The 26415-nt window shown below is 36.3% G+C and overlaps 1 protein-coding gene across 1 annotated transcript in view; it reads left to right on the top strand.

Moving 5' to 3' along the window:
* Positions 1-26415, top strand: part of tou (bromodomain adjacent to zinc finger domain 2B toutatis) — a 914913-nt gene that overhangs the window by 311345 nt on the left and 577153 nt on the right. Inside the window, 1 exon segment of the mRNA XM_090388865.1 lies at positions 16212-16587. Within this exon segment, the coding sequence (XP_090244991.1) occupies positions 16212-16587 (376 nt within the window).

The raw sequence follows: 26415 nt of genomic DNA, 5'->3' as shown, positions 1-26415 counted from the left end.
AGCAACACATTTAAATTGAAAAAGGATGGTAGTAGGTTGTGTGTGCAAAAATTTGCTTTCAACCACATTGGTTCTGTCGAAGATTAGAAGTTTGAATAAATTTAAAGAACAATTATTACAGGGGATAGACAGGTGAGGTGGGTAGTTTTTTTTTTTTTTTTTTAACACATTGGGATAAGTTTCTTCTCTACTTATTAATATTAACTGTGTTGTGCTAGGAATCACTTTTGTCCATGCTAAAGGCAGTGAGTCTGGCCAAACTCAGAACAGTGTTCACTCACTCCACTTCGCTCTCTCCTTACCCACCATATATGGAGAACTATGGTGTTTTGAATGCATAATGTGAGGGTACCACAGTCATGCAGCTGTCCACAAGCCACTAATTACCCTGACTAATGGCAGATGCTGTCTAGCTTGTTGTAAGGCTCGCATTTTTTGGACCTTAGACCAGTGGAAAGCCATGCTTTTGAGTGACAAAGTATGGTGCATGGTCTGACAGTTCAGCGTGGGTATATATGGTGTATATATGGAGAAAGCTATTTGCTGGACTGTATCCTCATGACATTGAATGGCGACGGTGGCATGATAGTTTGGCCTGGAAGTATCGGTTGTTTTGGACAAAACTATGAATGCTGAGGTCCATCTAGATGTGCAGCAATAATGCATTACCTATGTTGTGGCGTCGGGGAATACCTGTTCATTTTGTGTTGGACTGGCTAGCCCAGGCCTAAATCCTACAGAGAACCTCTGAGATTAATTGGATATATTTGAGCAGAGAATGCTCAGAAAATAGAGCTGAACTGGTTACCACTTTGAAGGCTGAATAGTGAAATTATTAGAGCACATTTAATTAAAAAAAAATATTGCTGAAGAGTGTTCCATGGAGACTAGAGGCTATAGGTTTTGGCACAAGTTATTAGTTTTCCTGTAAATAAAGGTTAATTGTAGATGTGTAGGTGTCCAGATATTAATGGTAGGAGAGCGTATATTAGCATTAGCATTAGTAGAGGCATTTGATGCAAGAAAGCAAGCTTATGCAGCATCAGCCAAAAAAAAAAACAAAACCCACTTCACCCCTCTGTTCGTTCAAAATACCTGTCCGGCTGAGCCTTAAACTTATTTAGGCTATCAACCTCCACTACAAGGGATGGAAGTCTGTTCCACCAACCAACCACCCGCTGGCTAAAGGCAAATTTCCGCACGTCTATCCTACATCTGTCTTTCCTCAATTTGAATTTATGCCCTCTCAGGTGATTATTCTGAGCTAGAGGAAGAATCCCATCAGCATTGAGAATGCTCAAACCATTCAAGGCTTTATACACCTCTATCAGATCACCTCGCTGGTGCCTAGTCTCCAGACACTGTAATTTGCAAAACTTAAGCCTTTCTTCGTAAGAGCACCCCTTTGTTCCATTCACTAATCTTGTTGCCCTTCTCTGTACTCGTTCCAGCAGCTCTACATCCTTCTTGAAATGAGGCCTCCAGACCTGTATACAGTACTCTAGGTGTGGCCTGACCATTGCCTTATACAAGGGAATAATCACCTCCTTATATTGTACAATATATATATATATTGTACTTTTTTCTGCATTACTGTAGCCTGATGTTGAATAAAGCTGCTTCCTTCCATCATCTGGCCTTAGTAGCTAGTGCTTTTAAAATGAATAATTTTGCAAAGAGTAACTTACAATAATGTGAACTTCATTTGAAAGGACTCTCCAGAAAGCAAATCCACCAAGATGTGATGGAGACATTACATGATGATTGTTCCTTGTACAATACCACTGAAAACTGTTGGCAATTGAAATAAGAGCTCACAGAGTCACCACATATGATAGCATTAGCATTAGTAGAGGCATATGATGCAAGAAAGCAAGCTTATGCAGCATCAGCCAAAAAAAAAAAAAAAAAAAAAAAAAAACCCCACTCCCATTTCATCCCTCCGTCCGAAATACCTGTCCAGCTGAGCCTTAAATTTATTTAGGCTATCAACTTCCACAACAAGAGATGGAAGTCTGTTCCACAAATCAACTACGATTAGACCGTGGTTCGAGTCTGTGACCACCTTATATGGAGGATGTGGAAAGGTCAGGGTATGACCACTGCATATCCCCGGAGCAATATGGCCTTGGTTGCTAATGCTCCTAAAAACCAAATAACAAACAAATCAACCAACTACCCGCTGGTTAAAGGCAAATTTCCCCGCACATCTATTCTACATCTGTTTCCTCAATTTGAATTTATGCCCTCTCAGGTGATTATTTTAAGCAAAAGGAAGAATCCCATTGGCATTGAGCATGCTCAAACCATTCAAGGCGTTATTCACCTCTATCAGATCACCTCGCCGGTGCCTAGTCTCCAGACACTGTAATTTGCAAAACTTAAGCCTTTCTTCATAAGAGCAACCCTTTGTTCCATTCCCTAATCTTGTTGCCCTTCTCTGTACTCGTTCCAGCAGCTCTACATCCTTCTTGAAAACAAGGGAATAATCACCTCCTTATCTCTGCTTCAAAAATTCCTGTATATCATTGAAAAGACACCATGAGCTACTCTTGCCGCCCATCTGCACTGCTCACAGAACTTTATATCTGCCTGCACAATTACCCACAGGTCCTTTTCATTCTCTACCACTGTCAGTGTAGAACCACAGAGTTGATACATTGCTCTGGGGTTACTGTTTCCCATATGTAGTACTTTACATTTGTCAATGTTAAACTTCATTTGCCACCTCTCAGCCCATCTGCTCAACCTTTCCAAATCCTGTTGCAGCAGCATAGCATCAGTAGTGTCCTTAACCCTGCCAACCTTTGTATCGTCTGCAAACTTGGACATTAAGCTTGATATACCATCATCAGTATCATTTATAAATACAGAAAACAGCAATGGACCCAACATTGAACCCTGAGGAACTCCACTAATAACATGTGTGGGGATAGTGTCAACCGAAGAATACATTGATCGTTCGTGGTGTTAACTTGAAAGGTTGACGATTTGGGTTACAGTAAATAGAAAAAAAAAACACTTAAATATATCTTCTTAATGAGTCTTCACAATGAATTGAACACAAAGAAATGTTTAATGAAATGGGTTCCAAACCTACAGTCAAAACTTTGGGTTTCAAAGATGTAGACCAGAAAAGGGAGAAAGTAGAATTTTGGAAAATCTTTTGAAATATTTTCAGGATTCAATAAGTTTTTGTTCAGTTGGCAGCCATGAATATAATTTGAATTCATTATGATCTGAAGACCAAACATTAATCAGCTGGTCATCACAGATTATCTCCTCACCACAAGAAATTTCAGGGCAGCTTTCAGCTACCAAGAGGTTTACTTCAGTTTTTCTGTAGAATGGGTGATATTCGTTGGTTATCTTCAAAAAGTTAAATCTATTACAGATGAATATTTTTCTTCCTTGCCTGAAATAGCATGGAAACAACCGAAAGCCAAGCATCATGGAGAGCTTTTCAAAGGGATTCTCTTTCTGCATGACAGTGTTTCTGGTCACAAGGTGTAGGTAACCATAGAGATAGTGAGTTAAATTTTGAATTAATTGACATCCTTCATATTTTCAGATTTGCCTCCTTCAAATTACTATTGTTTTTCTGCACTGTTGGGGTGGGAGAATAAAATAAAATTTTAAAAGGTAGCACTTTTTGGGAAAATAATGTTATTTATGCAGTTGAAGAGTGGTTAGAGAACCCAGACCAAGAATTTTATGTAAGAAGTCTAGAATAGATGGAAATATCACATTGGTTGTAGCATTGCCCACAGAAGTGACTGTGTTGAATAATTTTTTGATTCCTTCATTTTTTTCATTTTAGTCCAGAATCTTTTCAAATATCCCTTGTTATAATGATGTCTCTCTGAACAAATTTTTCCTAGAAATTGATTTTGAGGTGTTCCAAATCTAGAGAAGTGGTTGCATGCAAATTAGGAGAATGACCCTTTTGTGAGTCATTGAATAATTTCAAGGGAGGGGGGGGGGGGTTTAATCCATTTGCAAATATTATAATAATAATTATCTTTCATAAGGGAACATACATGACATGCGCTTTAGCCTTTTTAACAGTGGACCAGATAATTCTGTAAAGCTGTTTACATTTGAGTGTAGCCTGTGTAAATGTAAACAAAAGACATACATGTTACACCAGAACAGTAAAGAACTTTCAGCAGGATGGTGAACCCTTCCCATAGTCTTGTTCTGTGCTAAAGCTGTTAATTTGTTTTTAAGTAGATGTTGGGATGAATTTGTGTGTTTTTTTATTTTTTATTTTATTTTTTTTTTAGATTTATTGGATAAAACACCTGATGAACTTATAATCTTGGCTTCTGGGATTCTTCAGGAAAAGTATTACAAGGTTGTTGCCATTTATCCTTTAGAAAATTACCACAGCAGGTATACCCATATAGCCAACTTCTATATATTCATCTTCTCACTTGTATGCAAAAAATTCACTGGAGTTTGATTTTCTGCAGGTGATGGGATCAAGTTGAATGTATTTATGAGCTGAGGTTGGATGAAGTTTGGCAAGTGTGTATTGTTAAGTCACTTTAGGAAATGGAACTGAGTTCTATAGGCCTTTTTGTTGGAAGATCCATTCATTATTGGTCGAGATTAGAAGCTTAAGATAGAATTCTTCACAAAACAAATCTGTTAAAGTTGGTTATAAGGGTATCTGCTGGGATAATTTTGTAGAGGTTATATTTTGTGTCATAGTGCTTTATTATAGGGTTTGACTTCTATACACATCTATTATGCCCTTAAATTGTGTTTGCTAGGAATATGAGTTCTGAGTGGTGTATTTGGAGATTAATACAATTGGCAAGCATAAGAAAGTTGGAATAGTTTCACTGGGATTTTGTTACAGTTTGAGGTTTCATAAGGTCAACAGGTTTGTTTGTCAGATGGTAGTTGGAGGATGCAGATAGTTCGTTATCTGTATTAATGTAGGCAGGTAATATATGCATATGCCAGGAATATGTAGTTTTGTTAAAAGGGATGGCTCTTTAGAGTCAGAATGATAGGGACTAATCACTCGGTCATGATGGATGATGGCAGGTATTGAGCAGTGAGACAAGTAATGATGGGACATATTGTCTGCCAACTTAAAGTGGAACACAAAGAGTTTGGTTACAGCTTCAGGAATTGCAGAAGTGAAAGTAGCAGCAATGTTCAGGAGATAGGCCAGAATATCGACGCGTTTGTTTGAGTTTGATTTGATCCCACGAATTGTGATGCATAGCCATGTTATGGTGGGTTTTATTATTCTTATTATTTATTTATTATTATTATATATATATATTTTTATAGCATATTGATGATAAATGGTGTACCCTAAATAACTTTGTGATTTTACCATATTTCATTAATTTTGAACCATGGTGAGCAGATTGGAAATTTATCTGAAGTCAGTAGGTTAGATGAGTGAAGATTTTGTTGTGATCCATACATTGAATATTATCCAAATCTTTTGATAGAGTTTGATTTCAAAAAATTCTTTGAATGCATGAGATCCAGGATGAAAGAGGTAACTATTTTTGTGAAAAAGTTAGGGATGTAGTCCATGTGTATATTATTCAACTCCAGTTGTGTTTTCCTTCATATCCCTGAAGGTGCATTCATTGCATTGATCAGCTTGGGATTGAAATTGGTTGTAGATGAGAAGATGATGCTATTGGTTTTGCAGTACATCATCACCTTATGTCATATTGTGCCAGTGTATTATGTCTGTACTTAGGCATTTGTGAGGCTGATTTGCATGTTGTTTTGGCTGAAAAACAGATTAACCCATTGGCTCTAGTTATTCAATCTCTTCTTGAGATTGTATAACAACAGCCCTATTTGAAGAGATTTTTAATAATCATTCCAGTTTTCGACAAGATTTAAACCCAATCAAGGTCAGAAGGACTGGATTCTGTATTGTTGGGGTCGAGCCTGACAATTATGGACATACATTGTTCATACTATTTGGCTAGATAGCAGTTTGGTTCTATATTACAAAATTCTTAAAGATGATATTTTCTTGTTGTTTAATTCAGGATCTAGTGTCTCTGTATAATTGATACCACTACAAAGACTGCCCCCATCTTGCTTAGAGTAGATAGTTTTTTGCTTAGGCCTTGATTCCACAATGGTTTGTACTGTTTTTGATAAATGTGGTTGATCTTGTTAGTGATAGGCTTAATATAAGGTTATGCTATCTGGTAACCTCGAATGCAGCATAATCTTATATTAAGGTTCTTGAATATCCTGTGGCAGGATTTGGAACAAGCAAGTCTTGCATAGGTTTGAAGACTTGCTTTATTATTTATTGGATTTGTTTGCCATGGAAGTAACTTCACTCACTTCCATGGCAAACATTCACTTCTGCACTTTGTTGTGCACAGTGACTTCATTCACTGCTGCACAACAAAGTGCACAAGTTACATGCTGTCTATAGGTTGTGGACTTGTATATAATTTTAGGCTTGTGTATAATTTTCATTGTTTGGTTGCTAACTTTGTAGCTCTATTCAAATATGTCTAAGTATCTTTAGATTACAGTTTAAATATAATTGAATATAGTTCACTATACACTATTTCTATATTGATTTGGTGCATTATAGCCTTAGATGCTAATGTGCCATAAAATTCTAAAACAACCAACCAACACTATTTCTATAAACTATTATAAACTTTTCTCTTCTATTTCAGGGGATGTCTGTTTCTTCTTTCCATTTCCTTCCAGTCCCCATACTTCTCATTCTTATCTCCACTTCCTTTCCCTACGTTGGGCTCCAAGGCTTACCTGATAGCCTCAGTAAGTCTCTGGTAGTAAAGTTGTCTCTGTTGAGCCTCCTCATGGCCAAGGTTGGGAGTCAGGGGACCAGGTGTCCCCTGCCCCCTGGTGCACTCAACATAACATCACATCTACACACACACACACTTACAGGCTTTGGCTTTTTGCCTTTTCAGATGCTACAGCTGTATATAGGGGAAACCCAGGAGACCGCTATTGAAACAAACACACCTTGACCCTTGAAATGTAGCCCACATGTGCAGAAAACCATAATAGTAGTGGGAACTTGGTCCCTTTACTTCTTCTGTCAGTTTTATCTTGTGAAAGCCAGCAGCTCTTCTGTGGGTAATTTGTTCATTGTTGTTATATCTGTCAATTCTTAACAGTGGCTCAGTCCAAAAGTATTGTCATTATCTACAAGAAAAACCTAATTGTTCAAAAAACCCCAGTTTAGAATTTTTCGTGGCGTGTCATATGTTGATGATGTTATGGGTAGAGTTCAGGGATACCCAAGAGACTATAAAATAATAGAATACACCTCAGGTGTCCCTTCCACAGCAATAGTAGTTAAAAATACTGACCTTACAGTCACAAAGGTGGGTCACCTCTGCTCCCCAGTGGGAGTGTGTGCCCATATTACCAGTGCTGTAGGACAGTTTTACATTATTTCACTATATTCCAGACCAGGTGAAGATATAAATGCAACTATTGAATACCTACAAGTAGTCACAAACTTGCTACCTAATGCAAATATCATAGTGTGTGCTGATGTCAACTGCCGGTCAGCCTTATGGCATAGCCGTACAGAAGACAGAGCAGGCACACACAACGGCCAGATACTTTCAGACTATATAGCCACCTCACCCTTTCAAATGCTAAACCAACCAAATAATCTCCCAACTTTTAGCAGTACCATGTGGGAGAGTGACATTGATATCACTCTTGCCACCAATTCAATAGCTTATAAAATCACAGACTGGTGTGTCCAGCCAGCCTGGACCACATCAGATCACAGAGCCATTTCCTTCAAACTAAACAGGCAATTACAAACAACCCAACACTCTCTGTTGGATATCAAAAGGTATAACCTTAAAAAGGCAAACTGGCAGATTTTTGCAGAACATACAGCAGCTGAGCTGCAAAAACAGGAAAATGAGTGGTCTAGATCAGGCAACTGTAGCCCGGACGAGCAAGCACTGACTATGACAAACATTTTAACAAAAACAGCAACCCTGTCTATCCCACGGAAAAAACCGAGGAAGCAGACAGTTCCCTGGTGGTGCCCCGAACTGACTATACTCAGAAGTAGGGTACACCAGGCACAGAGACATTTTCAAAGAGCCAGAACATCTTGTTCACAAAATGAGGTGGATGCACTGAGAGATTCTTATAAAACTCACAGGAATCAGTATACAGCCCTCATAAGAGATAAGAAAAAGGAATGCTGGAAGCACTTGGTGGGAACTACTGGAAACAATAACCCTTGGGGAGTTGTCTACAGAATAGTGACCAACAAGCTGCCAAGAGGAGATGTCTTAGAAACTACTGTCAAACCAGATGGAACCCCAACCCTGTGTTGGGTGGATTCTGTAAATAACATCCTAGACAGTATCATTCAGACTGAAACTGGAAATCATTCCCCCACCCAGCTCGACATTATAAAAGAAAACACTGAATATGACAATGCCGATATTGAACCTCTGTTCACTATACAAAACTTAGAAATAGCACTTTCTAAAACCAAAAACAATAAATGCCCAGGTTTTGACCTCTTAGAGGTTGAGATTATCAAAAAATTAGCAGAAATAGCACCAGATAAATTAATAGCACTATATAATAACTGTATGACAGAAGGTATATTCCCAAAAATATGGAAACAAGTTGTGTTAAGGTTAATCCTGAAAAACCCTGAAAAACTCCCTACTGATCCCAAATCATATAGACCAATAGCCCTACTCCCTGTACTAGGGAAAATATACGAAAGATTAATATACAGCAGATTAGCTCAATATTACACAGAAGCAGGCTTGCATTCCAACAATCAGTATGGTTTTAAGCAGGGCAATTCTACGGAGGATGCCATGCACCACCTACTGACAACAGTTAAAAACACAGAGGAGAAATATATGCTGGCAATCTCCATTGACTTTGCTGGGGCATTTGACTCACTGTGGTGGCCTAGTGTCCTTAGGAGACTTCGCCAGGCAAATGCCCCACAAAACCTCTATAAGGTAATAAACAGCTACCTTACAGACAGAAGTGTCTCAGTACGCACAAGGTTCCAGGAATTGACATGCCCTGTGAATAAAGGCTGCCCGCAGGGATCAATCCTTGGCCCTTTCTTTTGGAACATTGTTCTGGATGAATTTCTGGCCTTGGATCTGGGCCCCGTGGAAAGCCTGGCCTTTGCAGATGACATGATTTTCGTTGTAAAAGGCAACTCACGAGTGGTTGTAGAGCAAAGATCAAATGCCGCTCTCTTGCAGCTGCAGGAGTGGGCACAAATGCACATGCTCAAAATATCGCCTGAAAAAACCAAACAAATACTTCTAAAAGGTAATTTGGACATGAGAAGACGTCCACAAATCAAAATTAACACAATTTTGAAATTAACTTTTTACCCCCATTTGATCTACTTGGCGAAGAAAGTGCGAAATTATGCAGGTATGATTGCCAGGATCAGTCGAGCAGACTGGGGACTCAAAAGAAAGACCTTGGCAATCATATACCGTGCAATGTTCCTGCCTGTTATCACCTATGGAGCCGGTGCGTGGTTCATCCGCTCGGCCATAGTAAGAAATAGGAATAAATTAGAATCGATACAAAGGACAATACTACTCACTATTACCAGAGCATGTCGCACAGTAAGCACACCTGCACTACAGTTGCTGGCCGGAACTCTCCCACTTTACCTGGAAGTAGCCAAAAGAGGCTTATATTATAGATTTAAAAAGGGCATACCCACAGAATTTCTGGGGATAGCCCTTGATACAACCAATACCTTCAATGATGAAAGAAAAAGAATAGCCACAAAGCTCCACGAGCTATGGCAAACAAAGTGGGAGCAGGAAACCAGAGGTCTGGTCACCAAACGGTTTCTGCCACTGGTGTCAATGGTTAGCCCAAAGCCACCTAAGTGGTATGCCCCTGGACTTTTTACAACATTTATATTGACAGGGCACGGCTCCCTAAAGGCGAAACTAACCTCCTTAGGCCTGACCGATGACCCAAACTGCACCTGTGGCGAAAGTGAAGATTGGGCACACATTCTCTATGAATGTATAATATATGACATCCCCAGAACAGAGCTAATAGCACAGATTGGTCCCCTTCCCAGGGGAGAAGAACATCTCTTCATCATAGAAGAGCAAAATTATAAAGCTTTTACATCTTTCACACAGAAAGTTTTCGAAATGCGCAGAGCAATTTCAGCCCCCCAGCAATTAAACAATAATCAATAGTAAAATTGCCCAAGTTTCCCACCACGCCCAGATGATGACTTAAAAACTGTTAGGATAGCAGTATTCTGCACCCTGACATAACAAAACTCCCCATGACTACCATGCCATGTGTAGGAACCTGGGGCCCCAAACCAATGTAGGGGAGGGGGATGGGAATGAGCAGAAGAGCAAATGTAATTGGCCGAAAGAATACAAAGTTAAAAATAACTTACATTACTTTATATATACTGTACCAACAAACATTTACAAACCACATAAACACTATCACTGCATTCTCCCCTGGCCTGCAAAAAAAAAAAAACCTTGCAGCTAGGCCTGCACCACAACTGAAGAATAACAGTAAGTTGCGGTGCCCAGAGAGTGCAGTGCAGAAAGAAAGAGTCGAATAAATGAGATGAGAGCTAGAAGAATGAATAAAAGTGCAAGCGTGAGAGAAAAGAACACAAACCACAAATGCTAAGTTAAGTACACACTAACCCTGGTTTTAATTAGTATTTAAATTTACGCTACCCATCATTGCATCCCCTCCTGGTGTGTGAGAAAAAGATGAATGAGTTGAGTGAAATAAAATAAAAAAAAAAAAAAAATTATAAAATAAGAAAAAAGTATATAAAAAAAAAAATAAATAAATAAAAAAAAATTATAAAATAAGAAAAAAGTATAAAAAAAAATAAATAAAAAAAAATTATAAAATAAGAAAAAAGTATAAAAAAAAATAAATAAAAAAAAATAATAAATAAATAAATTAAAAAAAAAAAAAAAAAAGAATGCAAGTAGAGTGAGAATGCACATTACGAATGAAGTAAATGTGTGCTCTCCCCCCCCCCTTCACCTGGTAGGCCCACTGCCAGCTAACATATCCCACCCCCAGAGCGGGATGGGCAGCTGGACCTTCATACCGGATTCGACACTCCTTGGACAAGACACCGACGAAGACATTCTGCGGCTTTGCTGCCAACACGCCATTGGCGATCCGAACTGGGTACTCTAACCTGGTTCCCTTTAAAACCCCATCCCCAGGCAGGGAATGGAGGAGACGGATCTCTGTCTCCTCTCCTCCCTGCCTACCCCCCATATTTCGCCTGGTGGGGCTCGTCTCCACTGACCTCTTTGGGGATGCCTACTCTATCCGTCCCTATTCTTCTATCTGTTTCCTCCCCGTCTTCAATCTCCCCCCCTCTCTCACTAAATCGACCGAGTACACCCCTTAACAATGCCGCCAAATTATAACCAACGTCTAAATTCTACCGGTTTTGTACAAATCTCTAAGATATCTAACACTATCAGCTTTTATCTACCGTTACATGTCTAAATTTAATAACATCAAAATTTTGCCCAACCTATTTGTCCTTTAACACATCTCTTTAGTGTTCAACCCTAACCAGCGATTTCCTAACAGCAATCCCATTAAGCATTAATGTCAAATGCATAAACTTTTATTTTATTTTATTTATTTATTTATTTTTTTTTTAAATAGGCCCTAGCCACTGAAATCCCAAGAAACTAGGTGGCAGGACCTGCCAGAGCAAATTGTTGTGATACTTGATACACCCGGCTAGCCTCCACGTGGCAGGGTATGGGCAACGTCGGGCCCCACTAGGGGCCTGGCGGCCAATAAGCCGGATAAACAATGGGCACAACATATCACACTGCACAGACACGACCCACACACTTTCAAGTCTCTGGCTTGACAGTGTACTGTCCTCGATACAGCGAAACACACGCGGAGATGGGAGAAATCCCAGGTGCCGTCTGACACGAACATACCTGTTGATGATGTTATCCAAATGTATACATTATAATTATTATTTTGTCGTGACTTCATGGTGGAATATATCTGAAATTTGCGTAAGCCTTATCAGACAATGGTTGCACTCCCCGTCATAGCCAAAATGGGTGCTTAACGTTATATTTTTTATTACTGGAAAATGTTTTTGAATTCTGCTTGAAGTATATCAGTGCGTGATCTGATAATGAAGTATAGTGCTTATTGATGTAATTTTTTAATGAAGAATATAAAAATGTTTTTTACACCCATTATTTTTGGTGAAGCAAAAATTTTATAAATTTTGCCACAAAAAAAAATAAAAAAATAAATAAATAAAATAAAATAATAATAATAATAAAATAAATTAAAAATGTTCGGTTATAAATACATGAAGCTATGTAGTTACCTTCCATTTACAAATAAAATCATTAAGCATGCAAAATTAAAAAATTATGCATATGCATATACAGTAAACCCTCATTAATCCGGATCCCGGTAGTCCGCACGTTGCTTAATCCGGACAGCACTAAAAAAAAAATTTGAAAGTGTAAAAATCAAATGACGATTGGACTCAAAGGTCATATGTATTGTGTCCGAGGTCATTGGGCCGTGATGGTTCCTGACTGCGGTTCAGACAGTCATTTGTTGTTTGCTCCGCAGTTATGTGCTTCTATCTTTTGTCGTTTGTGCTGTGTAGTTAAACAATATCTTTAAGTAAGCCTAGTGTAAGACAGAAGCATAAGCATAAAACGCTTTCTCTTCATGATAAACTATCAGTGATAGAAAAACTTAAAAAAGGAGCTTCAGTGTGCAGCATCTGTCTTGAGTATGGCATGCAAAACAAACTGTGTCAGACCTTAAAAAGAAAAAAAAGTGAAATTCGTAATTTTGTTCTCAAGTTTAACATGGAGAAAGAAAAATGTAAAGTTAAACCACATCATGACTGAAGAGGAGATCGCAGATAGTGTAATGGAAGCAGCAGAAAGTTCAAACAAGGAAGATGATGAAGTGAGTAACAACTCTCAGCCAAAAATTATGGTAAGCGAAGTGAAAGACCACTTGAACTTCATAATTCAGTATGTTGAACAATCATCAGATGAAAACATATCTGCCTATTATGAACATTTAAGACACCTATGTGAATTGCTAGTAAAGGAAATAAACTGCAAACAATCACAAAAAAAGAGAAGTAATTTTTCAAACCAGTGAACGTGGTGAGTGATTTAAGTGAAGATGAACCAGTGCGATCTTGTTCTAAGTGATTATGGACATTATGTATTTTTAATGTAAATACAGTATGTACATACATATATTTACTACATATTTTTTATGTAAAGTAAACATGTTTTTACTGTTATCCACGTACATTTTGTTGTTTAAATAAGCTGTACCCATATTACAAAGCGTATTTCATATAATCCGGGCTTTCATTAAAACGGACACTTCTCAGCCCTTATTAGTCCGGTTTAATGAGGGTTTACTGTACTTCCACTTAAAATTTTGAAAGTTATTTCACCTCAAAAGGTGAAATAACACTTTCAAAGTATTTAGTGTACAGAAGTTTTACATGATTCAAGCATAAATAATTATAACAATGTTTACAATAAAATTTTAGTGTAAAAAGAAGAAACTCTACTCTGTTTCATCTTTTTACATTGAGATGGCTCATTTATGCTGAAAGTTCTAGATAAAAATAGTTTCAAGGATGATTGCACAGAACAACCCATTGGGAGTTTTCTTGGAATTACTCTGTGAAAACCATAAAATGTCAGTTTGAAAATTATATGGGTAAGACTAAGACTGTATTTGAAAACTGGAGGGTTACAGATTATAAAGCACATTTGCTATTTTGGAGTGAAGTGTTGCTTGCATCTCGCAGGTGCCATGCAACCTCAAAACAAATATAGTTACAAGCATGGTTGTGTGAAACCTATTAGGTGTTTTCATGCAATTAATTTGCAAAACCATGTTATGACACTTCAAAAACTATTATTGAAACTGTCCATATATTTAAGAATGTAGAGAGAGTTACAACCATTAACCCTGCAGCAGTAATTAATGCATAATTGAAATTTTATTGTGATATGCATCAGTGCAACAAGACTGTATCTAGATTAATTATCAATTATAACTGGAATAGAAGGGTGCACAATATTAGTGGTTGGCCAGACTTGACCTTGAGGGTGGCATGCTTCATGTGGTGAGCCATTATAATCATTATAAGCAGTAAGCCATATATTGTGGACTTCTGGTTAGATTTAGTGTATTTTGAGGATTAATAGTTTTTATGTAAGGAAAGTTGTATTATGCACAGAGGAGGTGAGACAAATGTCATTAAATTGGACTTTCTGATTAATTTTAAAGTTAATTCTCATAAGAATTAACTTTAAAATTCTGAAGTTATTTATTATCCAATATTTGCTTAATTATTGGATAATAATTAAGCAAATTATTGTTTAATTATTATCCAATTATCCTATATTAATCCAATATTACAGAAATGGAAAATGCAAAAAAAATTAGTTAGAAAGCTACCACCAGAGTGCAGTTAGTATTATATGTAAGTAGAATACTGTTTGTATGGACTGTTGATGGTGACTATGAGTTAGGAAGATTGAGATGGTCAGTATATGCTGAAAGTGCAGTATGACTCAGTTACCTGTTGCCTGAAATGCGAGAAAAAATAGCAATACATCTTATTGATGCTTTTCTTCATACCATCTGACTGTATATGGCCTTGAGATATTGTCCCTAATTGAAGTTAGAAGGATTAAGGATTAAGAAGTCAGGAGATTGAGGCAGTCAAACATTCTTAAAAAAAGTGATGAGAAATATTGTGATCATCATTGAATGTGTTATGAAGCAGCTGAGTTACTGGTTGACTACTGTTGAGAGGCCCATTCTGAACAAAATCAGTTATTTCCAAACATATTCTGAGGAACCACACAATTTCACAGAAGATCACAGAAGGCTCTGCTGTCATAGTACTCATCTCTGATCCTTTGTGTGGCAGAGTGGGTCTTTTGCTTGTTGGTCATTTGGTGAGTAATAAGTGAAGAGTAACAGTATATTTGTCTGGATTTGAGTCCTCTTGTGGGCTGGAGGAATATATAAATGCCTGTTCTCACTTTTGTCCATAATTAGCTGACCAAAAAAGGAAGGAGTAGGACATTTCAGCCTGAACATTTTGCTGTAAACCCACTTCATTGCCACAGTGACACGTGTATACAATTAAGAACCACTTGGTTAATAATACTTGGGAATGATGATCTCCACACCAGACAACTGTGGATATTTACACTGCCACTTAACTAGATATGATCCTCCTCAGTTCACAATCCCATCCTTGGCTACATTATCGGCCTCTGTCTTTTCAATGAACCATAGGGTAAATTTGTTTCACTGATCTGGATTAATTCGTGTTAGTTGTTGCACAACATGGATTTCATAGTTACCACTGAATGATGGATTGAAGAATTTTATGGGCAGTAGACAGTGGAATGTTAAACTGTTGTGATACTACCCTAGAACTAAGTATGTGTTTCTTGCTGCAGTCATTGGCCATGGGAGACAGCAGTCTCTTTAATAATAGCTGCCATGACTGGGGGATATCTTCTGCTGTGTGATACAGAAAGTCACCTGATTCCTTAATTTTTCTCATTTTATGCATTCCATTTTGGGAAAGTGATTAATTCTTTAATCCTTTTAAATACTGGTATTCTCTAAGCACAGTGATAGTCTTGCTATTGTTCTAGTAAAATAGCTGGAAAAGCTATTTTACTAGAACAGCTTTTCACTGTGTGTACCTGAATTCTGGTACACACAGTGGCAATTTTTCAGAACTAATATTTTCCCTCTTTTTTTTGCATACGTTTGATAGTGTCCATTCATATAGCATCTTTTTATCATTAAGTTTTCCACCTACAGCCTGATGCCTGAGGTGATGAAATTTAATTATAACCACTTTCTGTGTATGTTACAGTGTGATGCTCTTACTTTTTTCTGCACAGCTCCATTCTGTGGGGTTCTGATGTGTGTTTTTCATCTAAAAATTAATGATAAATGTTAATATTGGATCATTCATTCAGTAAACTTTGAATCCCCTTTTAGTATCATTTCAAAACTGCTCTTTTTTTAAATTTGTTTTTTGTTATAAGGTGATATTTGCATTCATTTTTAAAATTCTTTCTTGACTTTTTTTAAAGGTACCTGGAAATGAAAAACCAAATTCACAAGCATTACAGTTTCAGTTGGATACAACTGTTGTTTCTCTACTTTCTTCCAGCAAGAAAAATGAGGTGAATGCTATTTCAAAAGCATCTTCAATATCAAAAGGAAATTCAGAACTAACATCATTAAAAATTATTCCCATGCATGAAAATCTAACAAATGAGCCAAATGGTACTAGTGAGAGTATGTTATCCCAGATTGATAATGATGTAGAAGCAGAGTTGAAGGGAATGGCAGCAAATATCAGAAATCCAATGAGAGAAAAAGTAAGGTCTAGCACAAGAATAAAAAAGTTGGAAGAGAAAAAAGATCTTAACTTACAGTCTAAAGGAGAACATTCTTCCATTAGTGGTAAGTTTTATTTTTAAATGACACTAATATAACAAATATATCAAGAATGATAAAGTAGTGAATAATTAAATAAAAGATTTTTTAATATATTTTTAAAAAATATTAAATCTATAATCACCAATAATTTTTAAATAATACCTAACAAATATGCTATTACATTGTTAAACTATGTTTATGCTATTACATTGTTAAAATACTTATTTATTTTGTTTATCTTTTTTTTATCTAGATAATGCCAAAACCCAGCATTTGATATCTTGCTGAAATCCTGCCTGTGAGCAGTTAAATCATAAGTGGCAAAATAAGTACTTAACTTCACATATAAACTGCATAGTTCAGGACAAAATAAGGATATTTTTAATATCCTTATTTTGTCCTGAACGTGAAAAACTAATATTTTGTATAGAAGACATGGAGTGTTCACAAAATAATCTTAAATATTGATAATTTGAACCCATATTGGGATTCTGGTTTCAGCTTAGTCTAAAGAAACAAAAAAGGAAAAAAAAAAAAAAAAAAAAAAAGCCGAATAAATACACTTACTAAAAGAATTCATAATGATAAATTCTTTTTTAAATTATTAAATTAACCTAGTCTAAAAATTTTAATTACCTAACCATTACAAACAATTTTAATTACTTAAACATTACAAATATCCTTAAAAGTACATACTACCTAAATAATAGACAAAAACACACACACACACACACACACACACACACACACACACACACACACACACACACACACACACACACACACACACACACACACACACACACACAACACCCCTGGCTTTGGAGGTAACCAGGTTTTTTGATAACCTGTAAAACAACATTCCTTGTATGTTATCTGATTTCTTAGGTGAGATTGGTAATGAAAGCAAACTTGAAACAATGGGAATAATATCCAAATAAATGTGGGTTGACATTCATTTAGAGTCCTCGGGGGAGAAAGGTTGCATTTGATCATCAGGCAACATACGGCAACCCACAATGCAGAATGTGCGGTCTCACAGAAGCTAGTTGTTGTCAGTGACTATTGTCAGGGTAACAGGATATATATATTACTGCAAAAAGGAGAGGTGGAATAGGACTAGGGTATGTCTGCCCTGTGCAAAAGGTGATATTGTTGCGTACGTTGGCACCACTGACATTAAGAGTAGAAAATCTGCAGACTTATTTAACAAATACATGGCATTATTGAAAAAAAGTTGCAAATTAGTGTTAAATTTGAAACAAAGGATAGGAGGGAATACATGGGAGAGCCTTGCCAATCAATTCAGTGTGCTAGAGGTACTGCATAAGAGTCATGTTGTAGAATTTTTCTCAGAATGGTCTGTGCTTGTTACCAGGAGAGACTGCTTCTACAGGGATAGGATACTCTTAAATAGAAAGGGTGGAAGAATATTTGCTGGTGCTATTGAGGTGGAGTTAGGTGGGTCAGAAAACTGCTAGCTTAGGGGAGGATACATACACTTGAGTACTGCCTACATGTCTGGAGGCCTCATAATGGGCTAAACAGGCTCAATTCTGATGGGATTCTTCCTCTTGCCGAGATTACTAATGTGAAGGGGCATAAATTCAAATTGAGGAATGACAGTTGTAGAACAGATGTGTAGAAATTTGCCTTTAGCCAGCAGATAGCTGATTGCTGGAACAAACTTCCATCTGTCATTGTAGAAGTTGATAGCTTTATAAATTCAAGGAGGAATTGGACAAACGTTTAGAGGGAACGGATGTGTGAAATGTTTTTTTTTTTTTTTGATGATGCTACATAAGCTTTCTTTCATTCCTTTACTACTGCTACTATTACTAATAATAATAATAATATATTAACAGTAGCTGGAGGTGGGAATAAAAGTGATTCTTGCACTGCTTCTATTGGAATGTGCAGGAAAACAAGGGGATTTCGAGGTCTGCTGTGAGTCCTAATCAAACAAGGAAAAAAAGTGGATTGTGTTAGGCTATCTAAGACTAAGAATAGTTGCATGTATACTTGCATGTACACCAGTGCTAGGAGCATAGTAAATAATTATGATGAATTTGAAGTGCTGGTCAAATCAACAAATGCAGACATTGTTGCTATGTAAGAGATGCAGAATTTTAATATGGGGTGTACAATGTATAGAGAAATGACTGAGAGTTGGGAGGGATTTATGCTCTTCGTTAAGAAGCACATAAAATCTAAGACAGTCCACTTGACTGGGAAGCTAGTCCAGTCTTGAGTCAGTTTGGTGTGACATGAGCACTGGGAAAGCAAAAATAAAAGTAGGAGTAGTGTGTTATAGGCGTAATAACTCTGATGAGTACAGGTAACAACTGTACAGAGAAATAGAATGGACCAATAAATCAGATTGTGGGATTTTAACTTTCCAGAGATTGATGGGAATCTGTGGGTTGGACACTCACATACTAGCAAGATTTTGTGCATTCATTGGACGAACTGTTTTATACAGCAGCATATTAGAGAGACAACAAAACAGAGTAATACTCTTGATCCGATTATTGGCAGTGATTATTCATGCATTATGAATCTACAGATAAAAGAATTGCTAGGTGGCAGTGATTATTGTACTGATTTGGGATTAACTTAAAGATGTAACTACCATCAGCAGTAAAGAGAAGGGTTTTTGTTTTTGGAGAGGTGACTATGGCGGTCTTGGGCAGATTTTAACTTCAAGTTATGTTCATTTATGATTACTCTGTCTCGTACCTTTTAGCCAGCCCTTAATCCAGTACACAATCTTTCCAGTAACCCACTTTAGTTCAGTTTATGCATTATCCTATCATGGGAAACCATAATAAAAGCTGTACTGAAGTCAAGGTAAATGCTGTCATAATTGTTTCTTGCATTCAGCTATTTTATTATTTGGTCATAATAATTAACTAGATTGGTCATCCAATTTTCCTTCAGGTACCTATGCTGTGATTCCTTAAGGATATCATTCTATCTAGACGGTCTTCTATTGTTAACTACAGACTCCATGATCTTATTCACCACTGAAGTCAAACTCACTGGTCTGTAGTTACCCATCGCATCTTTTGTATATCCCTTAGGGACTGTGAGACACTTCTCCAGTGTATTTGGATTTCCAGAGTCTAATGATAATCTTATTATTAACATCCTCACGTGGAACGGTGTATTCACATGCAGCCTCTTTTTTTTTTTTTTTTTTTTAAGGACACGTTTGTATGCCATCCACTTGTCCTAGAGCTCTCTACTTTTGATCAATCTCCATAGTTTTTCCTCGTAGATTTTTTCCTGAGATTGTTATATATCACTTAATTAAAAGCATGATTGCTTTTAGCTGTTCCTTCATTATTCTAATGGTCTTTTAGTTGTATAGGTTGTTGTATTCAACTTATCTGCAAATTCTGCTCTGGTTGTTCTACACCAGGTAAGTAAGGGGGGCATGTCTGATTGATTCACTCTCTCTTCTTTTTTGTATTCATCTATGTAAGGAACTTTATGTCCATTTTTAGCTCTGTTGCTAGTGATCTCTGTTATTCATATTTCACCTCTCTTTTCCTATTACTTGTTTTATTACGTGATACTTATATGTGACAAAATGTTGCTTTTAATACTTATATAAATTAGTTTAACATGAAAGTCTATAACTATCCCATGCTTTTTTCTTTTTCTCAATTAAACCCTCAGCCTCTTGTCTTCCATTTTTGTATCTTTTACTGAACTTCTCCATCATAATAATTGGATTTGTAGCTTACAGGAGAAATCCCTTTGTTACTTCCTACAAACTCATTTAACAGCATATGGTTATCTTTACAGTTAATAGATCATGAAGTATCTCAGTCTATTGTAGTCCCCACTCTTAAAATTGAGGTCCTCTTTTCACATTATTTTCCTTAACTGCTATTGGTTACAGAATGGTAAAATTTTGGATGCAGCTGGGATCCTTGGGGACATTCAAGTTGAGCGTATTAGTGCTCACTTGTACTTTCTTCTCTAAATTTTGAAATAATAATGACCATCCGAATGGGGAAAAAAAAAAAAAAAAAAAAAAAATCTCTACCAGGTGCATAATGTGTCCTGCCACTAGCATATTCAGCATGGTTTGCATTTAAGAGTCCATCGTCAGGCGTTAAAAACATTAATTTTCAGAAAATAATAAAATTCATGGATGATAATATAACAGTGTTTTTATTTTATTATTAATAATTACATATCGGTTGCTGAAAGTATTGGTTTGTGATGACTAAAGTAGGATATAATTTTTACTTTGAAAAGTTCATGACTAAATACACCATCTATAGTTGTTTCATTATGTGTATTATTTATCGAAAGGTCTGGTGACATGTCGAAGTTGAAAAATGTTTTCATAAATGTGCAGAACTCTTTGCCAGCTGCAGAGTTTAATTGTAAAGAAGAAGGGAAAAAATATATATATACACAGTTGAACTTCCCTATAACGAATTCAATAAATCCGGTGAAAAAATTCGTTATAGAGAAATTTCATTATACAGAGAATATCTTTTTATTAGAAATTGTTATCTAATTAGAGAATGAAAACGAATCTACATTTATTTTAATGTATTTTATTTCAAAAACATACTTATTTAAATTACGTTTACACAATTTTCGCCAGTAAGTATCACAAATTAAAAAAAATTTGTAATTTTCGTTTCCACAGTACAATTAAAAAATTGTCTGATTCTCAAAGAAAACCTCACATTTATTCAGAGCATTAAAAACATTATCAGGAACATTTTCACAAAACTGTAGACCCATACGAACAGTTTTAAAAGCGTTAATCATTTCTTCGCGAGTTGTCTTTTCTAAGGGTTGTTCTGATGTGTCTCTTCAGCATCATCGTTAATTTCTTCGTGATCATGGTCGCGTCTAACACAGTTCAGCAGTATTTCATCTTCATTTGGATGTTCTGCTGTGATCTACATAAACGTAATTATCCAGTGTTATTTCATTTTCGATGTTTCCGGACGATTCTAATGATGTCCAAAAGTTTTCAGTTGTGAAAGGGGCAGTTCATCTTGTTCGTCCAGTCGTTGTTCGACTTCTGTATTCAGTGCAAATCCCGCTTTCGAAAAACAATTTTGAATAGTGTATTCATTGACAGGTAACAACTGTACAGAGAAACAACTGTACTGCATCTCTGAACTGGCAAAAGTTTGTCCAAACTTTTGCCAGTTCAGAGATGCAGTCTCTAAGGTTAATTTTAACCTCCAAGTTTCTGTTTTCTAATAACACATTGACAATCTTCATTATTATTCTCTTTCGATAATGTAATTTTAAATTTTTAATAATGCCACGGTCCGTTGGCTGGAGTTTTGATGTTACGTTTGGTAGTAAAAACAACAACTTCACACTTTTAAGTTTGGCAGGATGTGCCGGACAGTTGTCAGTTACCAACACGATTTTCTTTTTTTTCCTTTTGTTATACGCTTGTCTAGTTTTAATATCCATTCTTCAAAAATATCACTTGTCATCCACGTTTTTTTATTAAAAGGTGTAATCAACTTCCAAAGATTTTGTGCCTCTAAAACATCTTGGATTTTTTGATATTCCGATGACTATAAGTCTTTAATTTTTCGCTTCTTTTCATATTCGCTCCAACTAGCACAGTGATTCTTTCTTTGCTTTATATTCCACCAAAACATTTATCATCCTTAAAAGCAAGTGTTCTATTCCGTAAACATTTAAAGAATAAACCCATTTCATCAGCATTAAAAATATCCTTACGCTCATATTCTTCCAAAATCTTCTTTAAGGTATTGTTCCTCCAACTGTTGCAATCTTCTTCGTTTACATTAACACTTTCTCCACAAATAACCTTTTGCCCAATTCTGTGGCGCTTCTTAAATTTATCTAGCCACCCAGTGCTCGCATTAAATTCTGTATGTCCAAGGGACTGTGCAAATTTCAGAGCTTGTTGCTTAATTCTTAGGTCCGATATTGGGATATTCTTTTCATGTATCATTTGCACCCATTTTAGAACAGCTTTATCAACATCTTTGTATATACACAACTTAATTCACTTCTTGTCTGCTCCTCCTTCAATTGCATTTAAAATTGATTCTCGATTTTTTTAAAATCGTAGATAAACTGCTTGCAGATATGCCATATTTCTCCACAACATCTTTTTTCTTAAAACCCTGGTCAATATCATAACAATCTTTTCTTTATCATTAATACTTAAACACTTTCTCTTCGACATTGTTTTCACAATTGTAAAAATTACTGGACTGCAGCTCTTGCCGATATATACACTGGAAACTTCGCTGCGCTGACCATATAGTGAATTGTTAGTACTGTACCACCTACTCAATGACGTTCGCTTCCCAATTCAACAGTATCAGTCACTTTGAAGAAATATATGACTTTGTGAATTTCTTTTATTCTGCTTTCATTCATATATACACGAAGGAAAATTTGTGATTAACGCATGCTGTATGTTACTTTTCAGAAAAAAAAAAAAAAAATATATATATATATATATATATATACAAGAGCATATGTGATTGATGACGAATGAAATAAAAAAAAAAAATTCATGAAACCATCTACTGGGAGTCCAGTTAGACGAGAACAGACATATCACATAATGGTTGACTTATATGAAGGCCACGTGGTAAAATTGGGGTGAGAAGCAAATGTCACTCAGTAAGCATTACTAAAAACCGAATATGGTAGCATTCTATGTATTGCCGCTGCAGCATGCTAAAGGTTTACCACAGCGAATTTCATTTTTCCCTGAGCCAACATCAATTTACAAATCTACCCTATTTATTGTAAAGTTTACGACCACTTTTAAGAAAACCCATTTGGTTTTATAACTGTAACAAAAATGAAATAAAGACCCTCCTACTGGCGTCATGGCCACAAGTGTTCACTAAAAGGATGATTATTTAATTCCAGATGCTAATGCGCAATTTCGGAAGGAAGGAGGCAGTATATTTGAGTGGCTGTTTAGCAGTAAATGCTTGAAAATCTTCAAAAATGCTTTTACTAATTTTTTTAAAAATTTCTTATAGAGAGACTAACACTTCGTTATATGGGGTTAATTTTACGTGTAATTTCGTTTCAAGGTGCAATGTTTTGCGAAAAAATTCATAATATTGAGAAATTCGTTAAATAGAAGTTCGTAATAGAGAAGTTCCACTGTATATATATATATATATATATGTACACGCACGCACACACACACACACACGCACACACGCACGCACGCGCGCACACACACACACACACACACACACACACACACACACACACACACACACACACACACACACACACACACACACACACACACACACACAATCTGTAAAGCCGACCGGGCTAGCCGAGTGGGTAAAGTACCTGCCCGGCAACCCAAAGGTCGCGGGTTCGATTCCCGCCTCGGGCTTGGATCAAAGTACTGCAAAAACCTTGGGAGATGCAATATGGCCACAGAAGCCGATGCGCCAACAACTACCAAATCAAAAAAAAAAACAAAAAAAAAAAAAACAACAATCTGTAAACACCGCGGGACTTGAAACCAGATGCGTTTTTGAATTAATGCATTTCACACTTTCTGAAAATTTCTTTGTATCTTAAAACCTTAATATTTCTGTTTCTAAATTCCTTAGCTTTCCAACAATATGCTACACGTCCACATTATCCTGTTTATTACATGAGAAAATTTCCCTGATCACATGTTCATATTTTCCACTATCCTGGAAAAACTACTGCAATTTTCAGAGGTTTGAAAGTTTCCCCTCTAGTATAGAGCCAAGATGAAGCCCAGTGCAAAATTTCATTAAATTTGGTAGAAGATAAATTGTTGTCGCCATCATACAAGTATGATTCCCAATACAAGTTACAATAATTCACTTTTGGCGGAAGCTGAAGAATGACATCACTTCCCTAATGCTTTTCGCTTGACGGTTTTTTGTTACAAAATTTTTGGAATAACACCAATAAAAATGCTTTTAATGTAAAAAAAAAAAGTTTTCCCCATTGTTGAAACTTTTTGCTGAGATTGCTATTTATCACTTAATTTACAGCAGTGTTACTGCTTTTGGCTGTTCTGTCATGGTTCTAATGGAAAAAACATGTTATCCTGATATGCAATGTGGAAACGTTCCCCCCCCCCCTCTCTCTCTCTCCTTTGTGACTGAATCCCTCATATTGAGGCAGTTACACTTGGTTTGTCATTTATGTTTTCTAAAGAGTATTTGCATACTCTGACTCATTTGGTTAGGATCATAACCCAGCTATCACTGCCTTTTCCCACGAGTCATCTTATACCACAGACTCAATATTCGCGTGAATTTGATCTATCTCTCTCTCTCTCTGTAACCTGATTGCTTTTAGGGAGCTTTTGATAATAAGCATGATTCCTCCACCTTCAGCTCTCCCTTACTCCTCTGAATTCACCATAATCAAATTCTCCATTTGATATCAGTGAATGGCAGCAGGTCTCAGGTGCCATTAAACGATAATATCCTCAGCATTTATTATTTATTTATCACTTAATTGTGATTCATCAATTTTCAATTCTGAATTACAGAAAAATTTCTTAAATTTCAAATTTTGTAAGTCAAAATTGTGAGACAGGGCCTGGCAGGTGTGATATCTTGCCCCCCCCCCCATTTTTAAAGCTGTTTCCTCACTGTCATCTATTAAAACTGTTTACTATTAGGCAGAAACATGTATAAAAAATATTGTATGATGTTCTGGAAAAATTTCACGACAGCTTCTACATATACAGTCACCTTATTTGATGAAATGTACAGGCATACCTCGAATAACGAATAGGATGCGTTCCACGAAATTACTTCGTTAAGCAAAACTTCGTTTTCAGAGGTAAAAATACTGTGGCCAGAATAGGAATACGTTCCTACGTGAAGAAAATGAAAAACTTTTTTTTCGAACAAAGAAAAGTTTTATTAAATAAACAGTCAACTTACATACAAAGTGAAATCACATTTTAAAATATGAGTCTAAAGTTGATTGTTTATGCTTTTTTTCTCTTTCATTTAACAATTGCCTATATGGAGTAATTGCATTTAACAGTGATCGCTTAACAATAACACTTCTTCCTAAATCAGGATCATTTTCACTAAAAAAATTTAAAACGTTTTCAATGCCATTTAAGCACCTTTTTAAATCTTTGGTTGTTAACACTTTTTCGGCAGAAACTTCTTTAACTTCGTCTTCATTATTTTTGTCTTCGTTGCTAACAAGGTTTTCTAAATCTTCCACTGAAAAACCATCATCTTCTGCATTCAATAAATTTTTTAACATCCTCTTCATCGACATTTTGGAAACCTATTGATTGAGCCATCTGGATAACTTCAATTCTAATTTCTTGGATGTTATTTTCTTCTTCTAGTACAACTTCTGGCCATATTTTGCGCCAAACTCCATTTAAGCATTTCTTAGTGACTTCTTTCCAAGAACTATCAATGTTTTCAATTGCGTTTTTAATGGTGTAGTTTTTCCAAAAAAAGTGTTAACTGTCATTTCCTCTTTATCCTCTAGTTCAGTTAAATTGCTTAATGTTCGACGCAGATAACAGCTTTAAATGATGCTATTACTCCCTGATCCAATGGTTGAATCAGGGAAGTTGTGTTTGCTGGAAGAAACACAACTTTTACAGGAATGCATGTGTCCAACGTGTTAAGATCAGTAGGATGTCCCGGAGCATTGTCTAACAACAAAAGAGATTTTTCTTCAAAGTTGTTTTTTTGACAATACCGTTTTACTTCAGGACAAAAGTGGTTAACAAACCAATCAGTAAATAACTCCTTGGTAACCCACGCTTTTCTATTTGCTTTCCATATTACAGGTAAATTCATTTTTATG

This window comes from Mastigoproctus giganteus, chromosome 14 (genome assembly GCF_048544385.1).
Source record: "Mastigoproctus giganteus isolate SK-2022 chromosome 14, ASM4854438v1, whole genome shotgun sequence".
NCBI lineage: Eukaryota > Metazoa > Arthropoda > Arachnida > Uropygi > Thelyphonidae > Mastigoproctus > Mastigoproctus giganteus.
The sequence above is the reverse complement of the archived record's forward strand: the minus strand, read 5'-3'. Positions and strand labels throughout refer to the sequence as shown.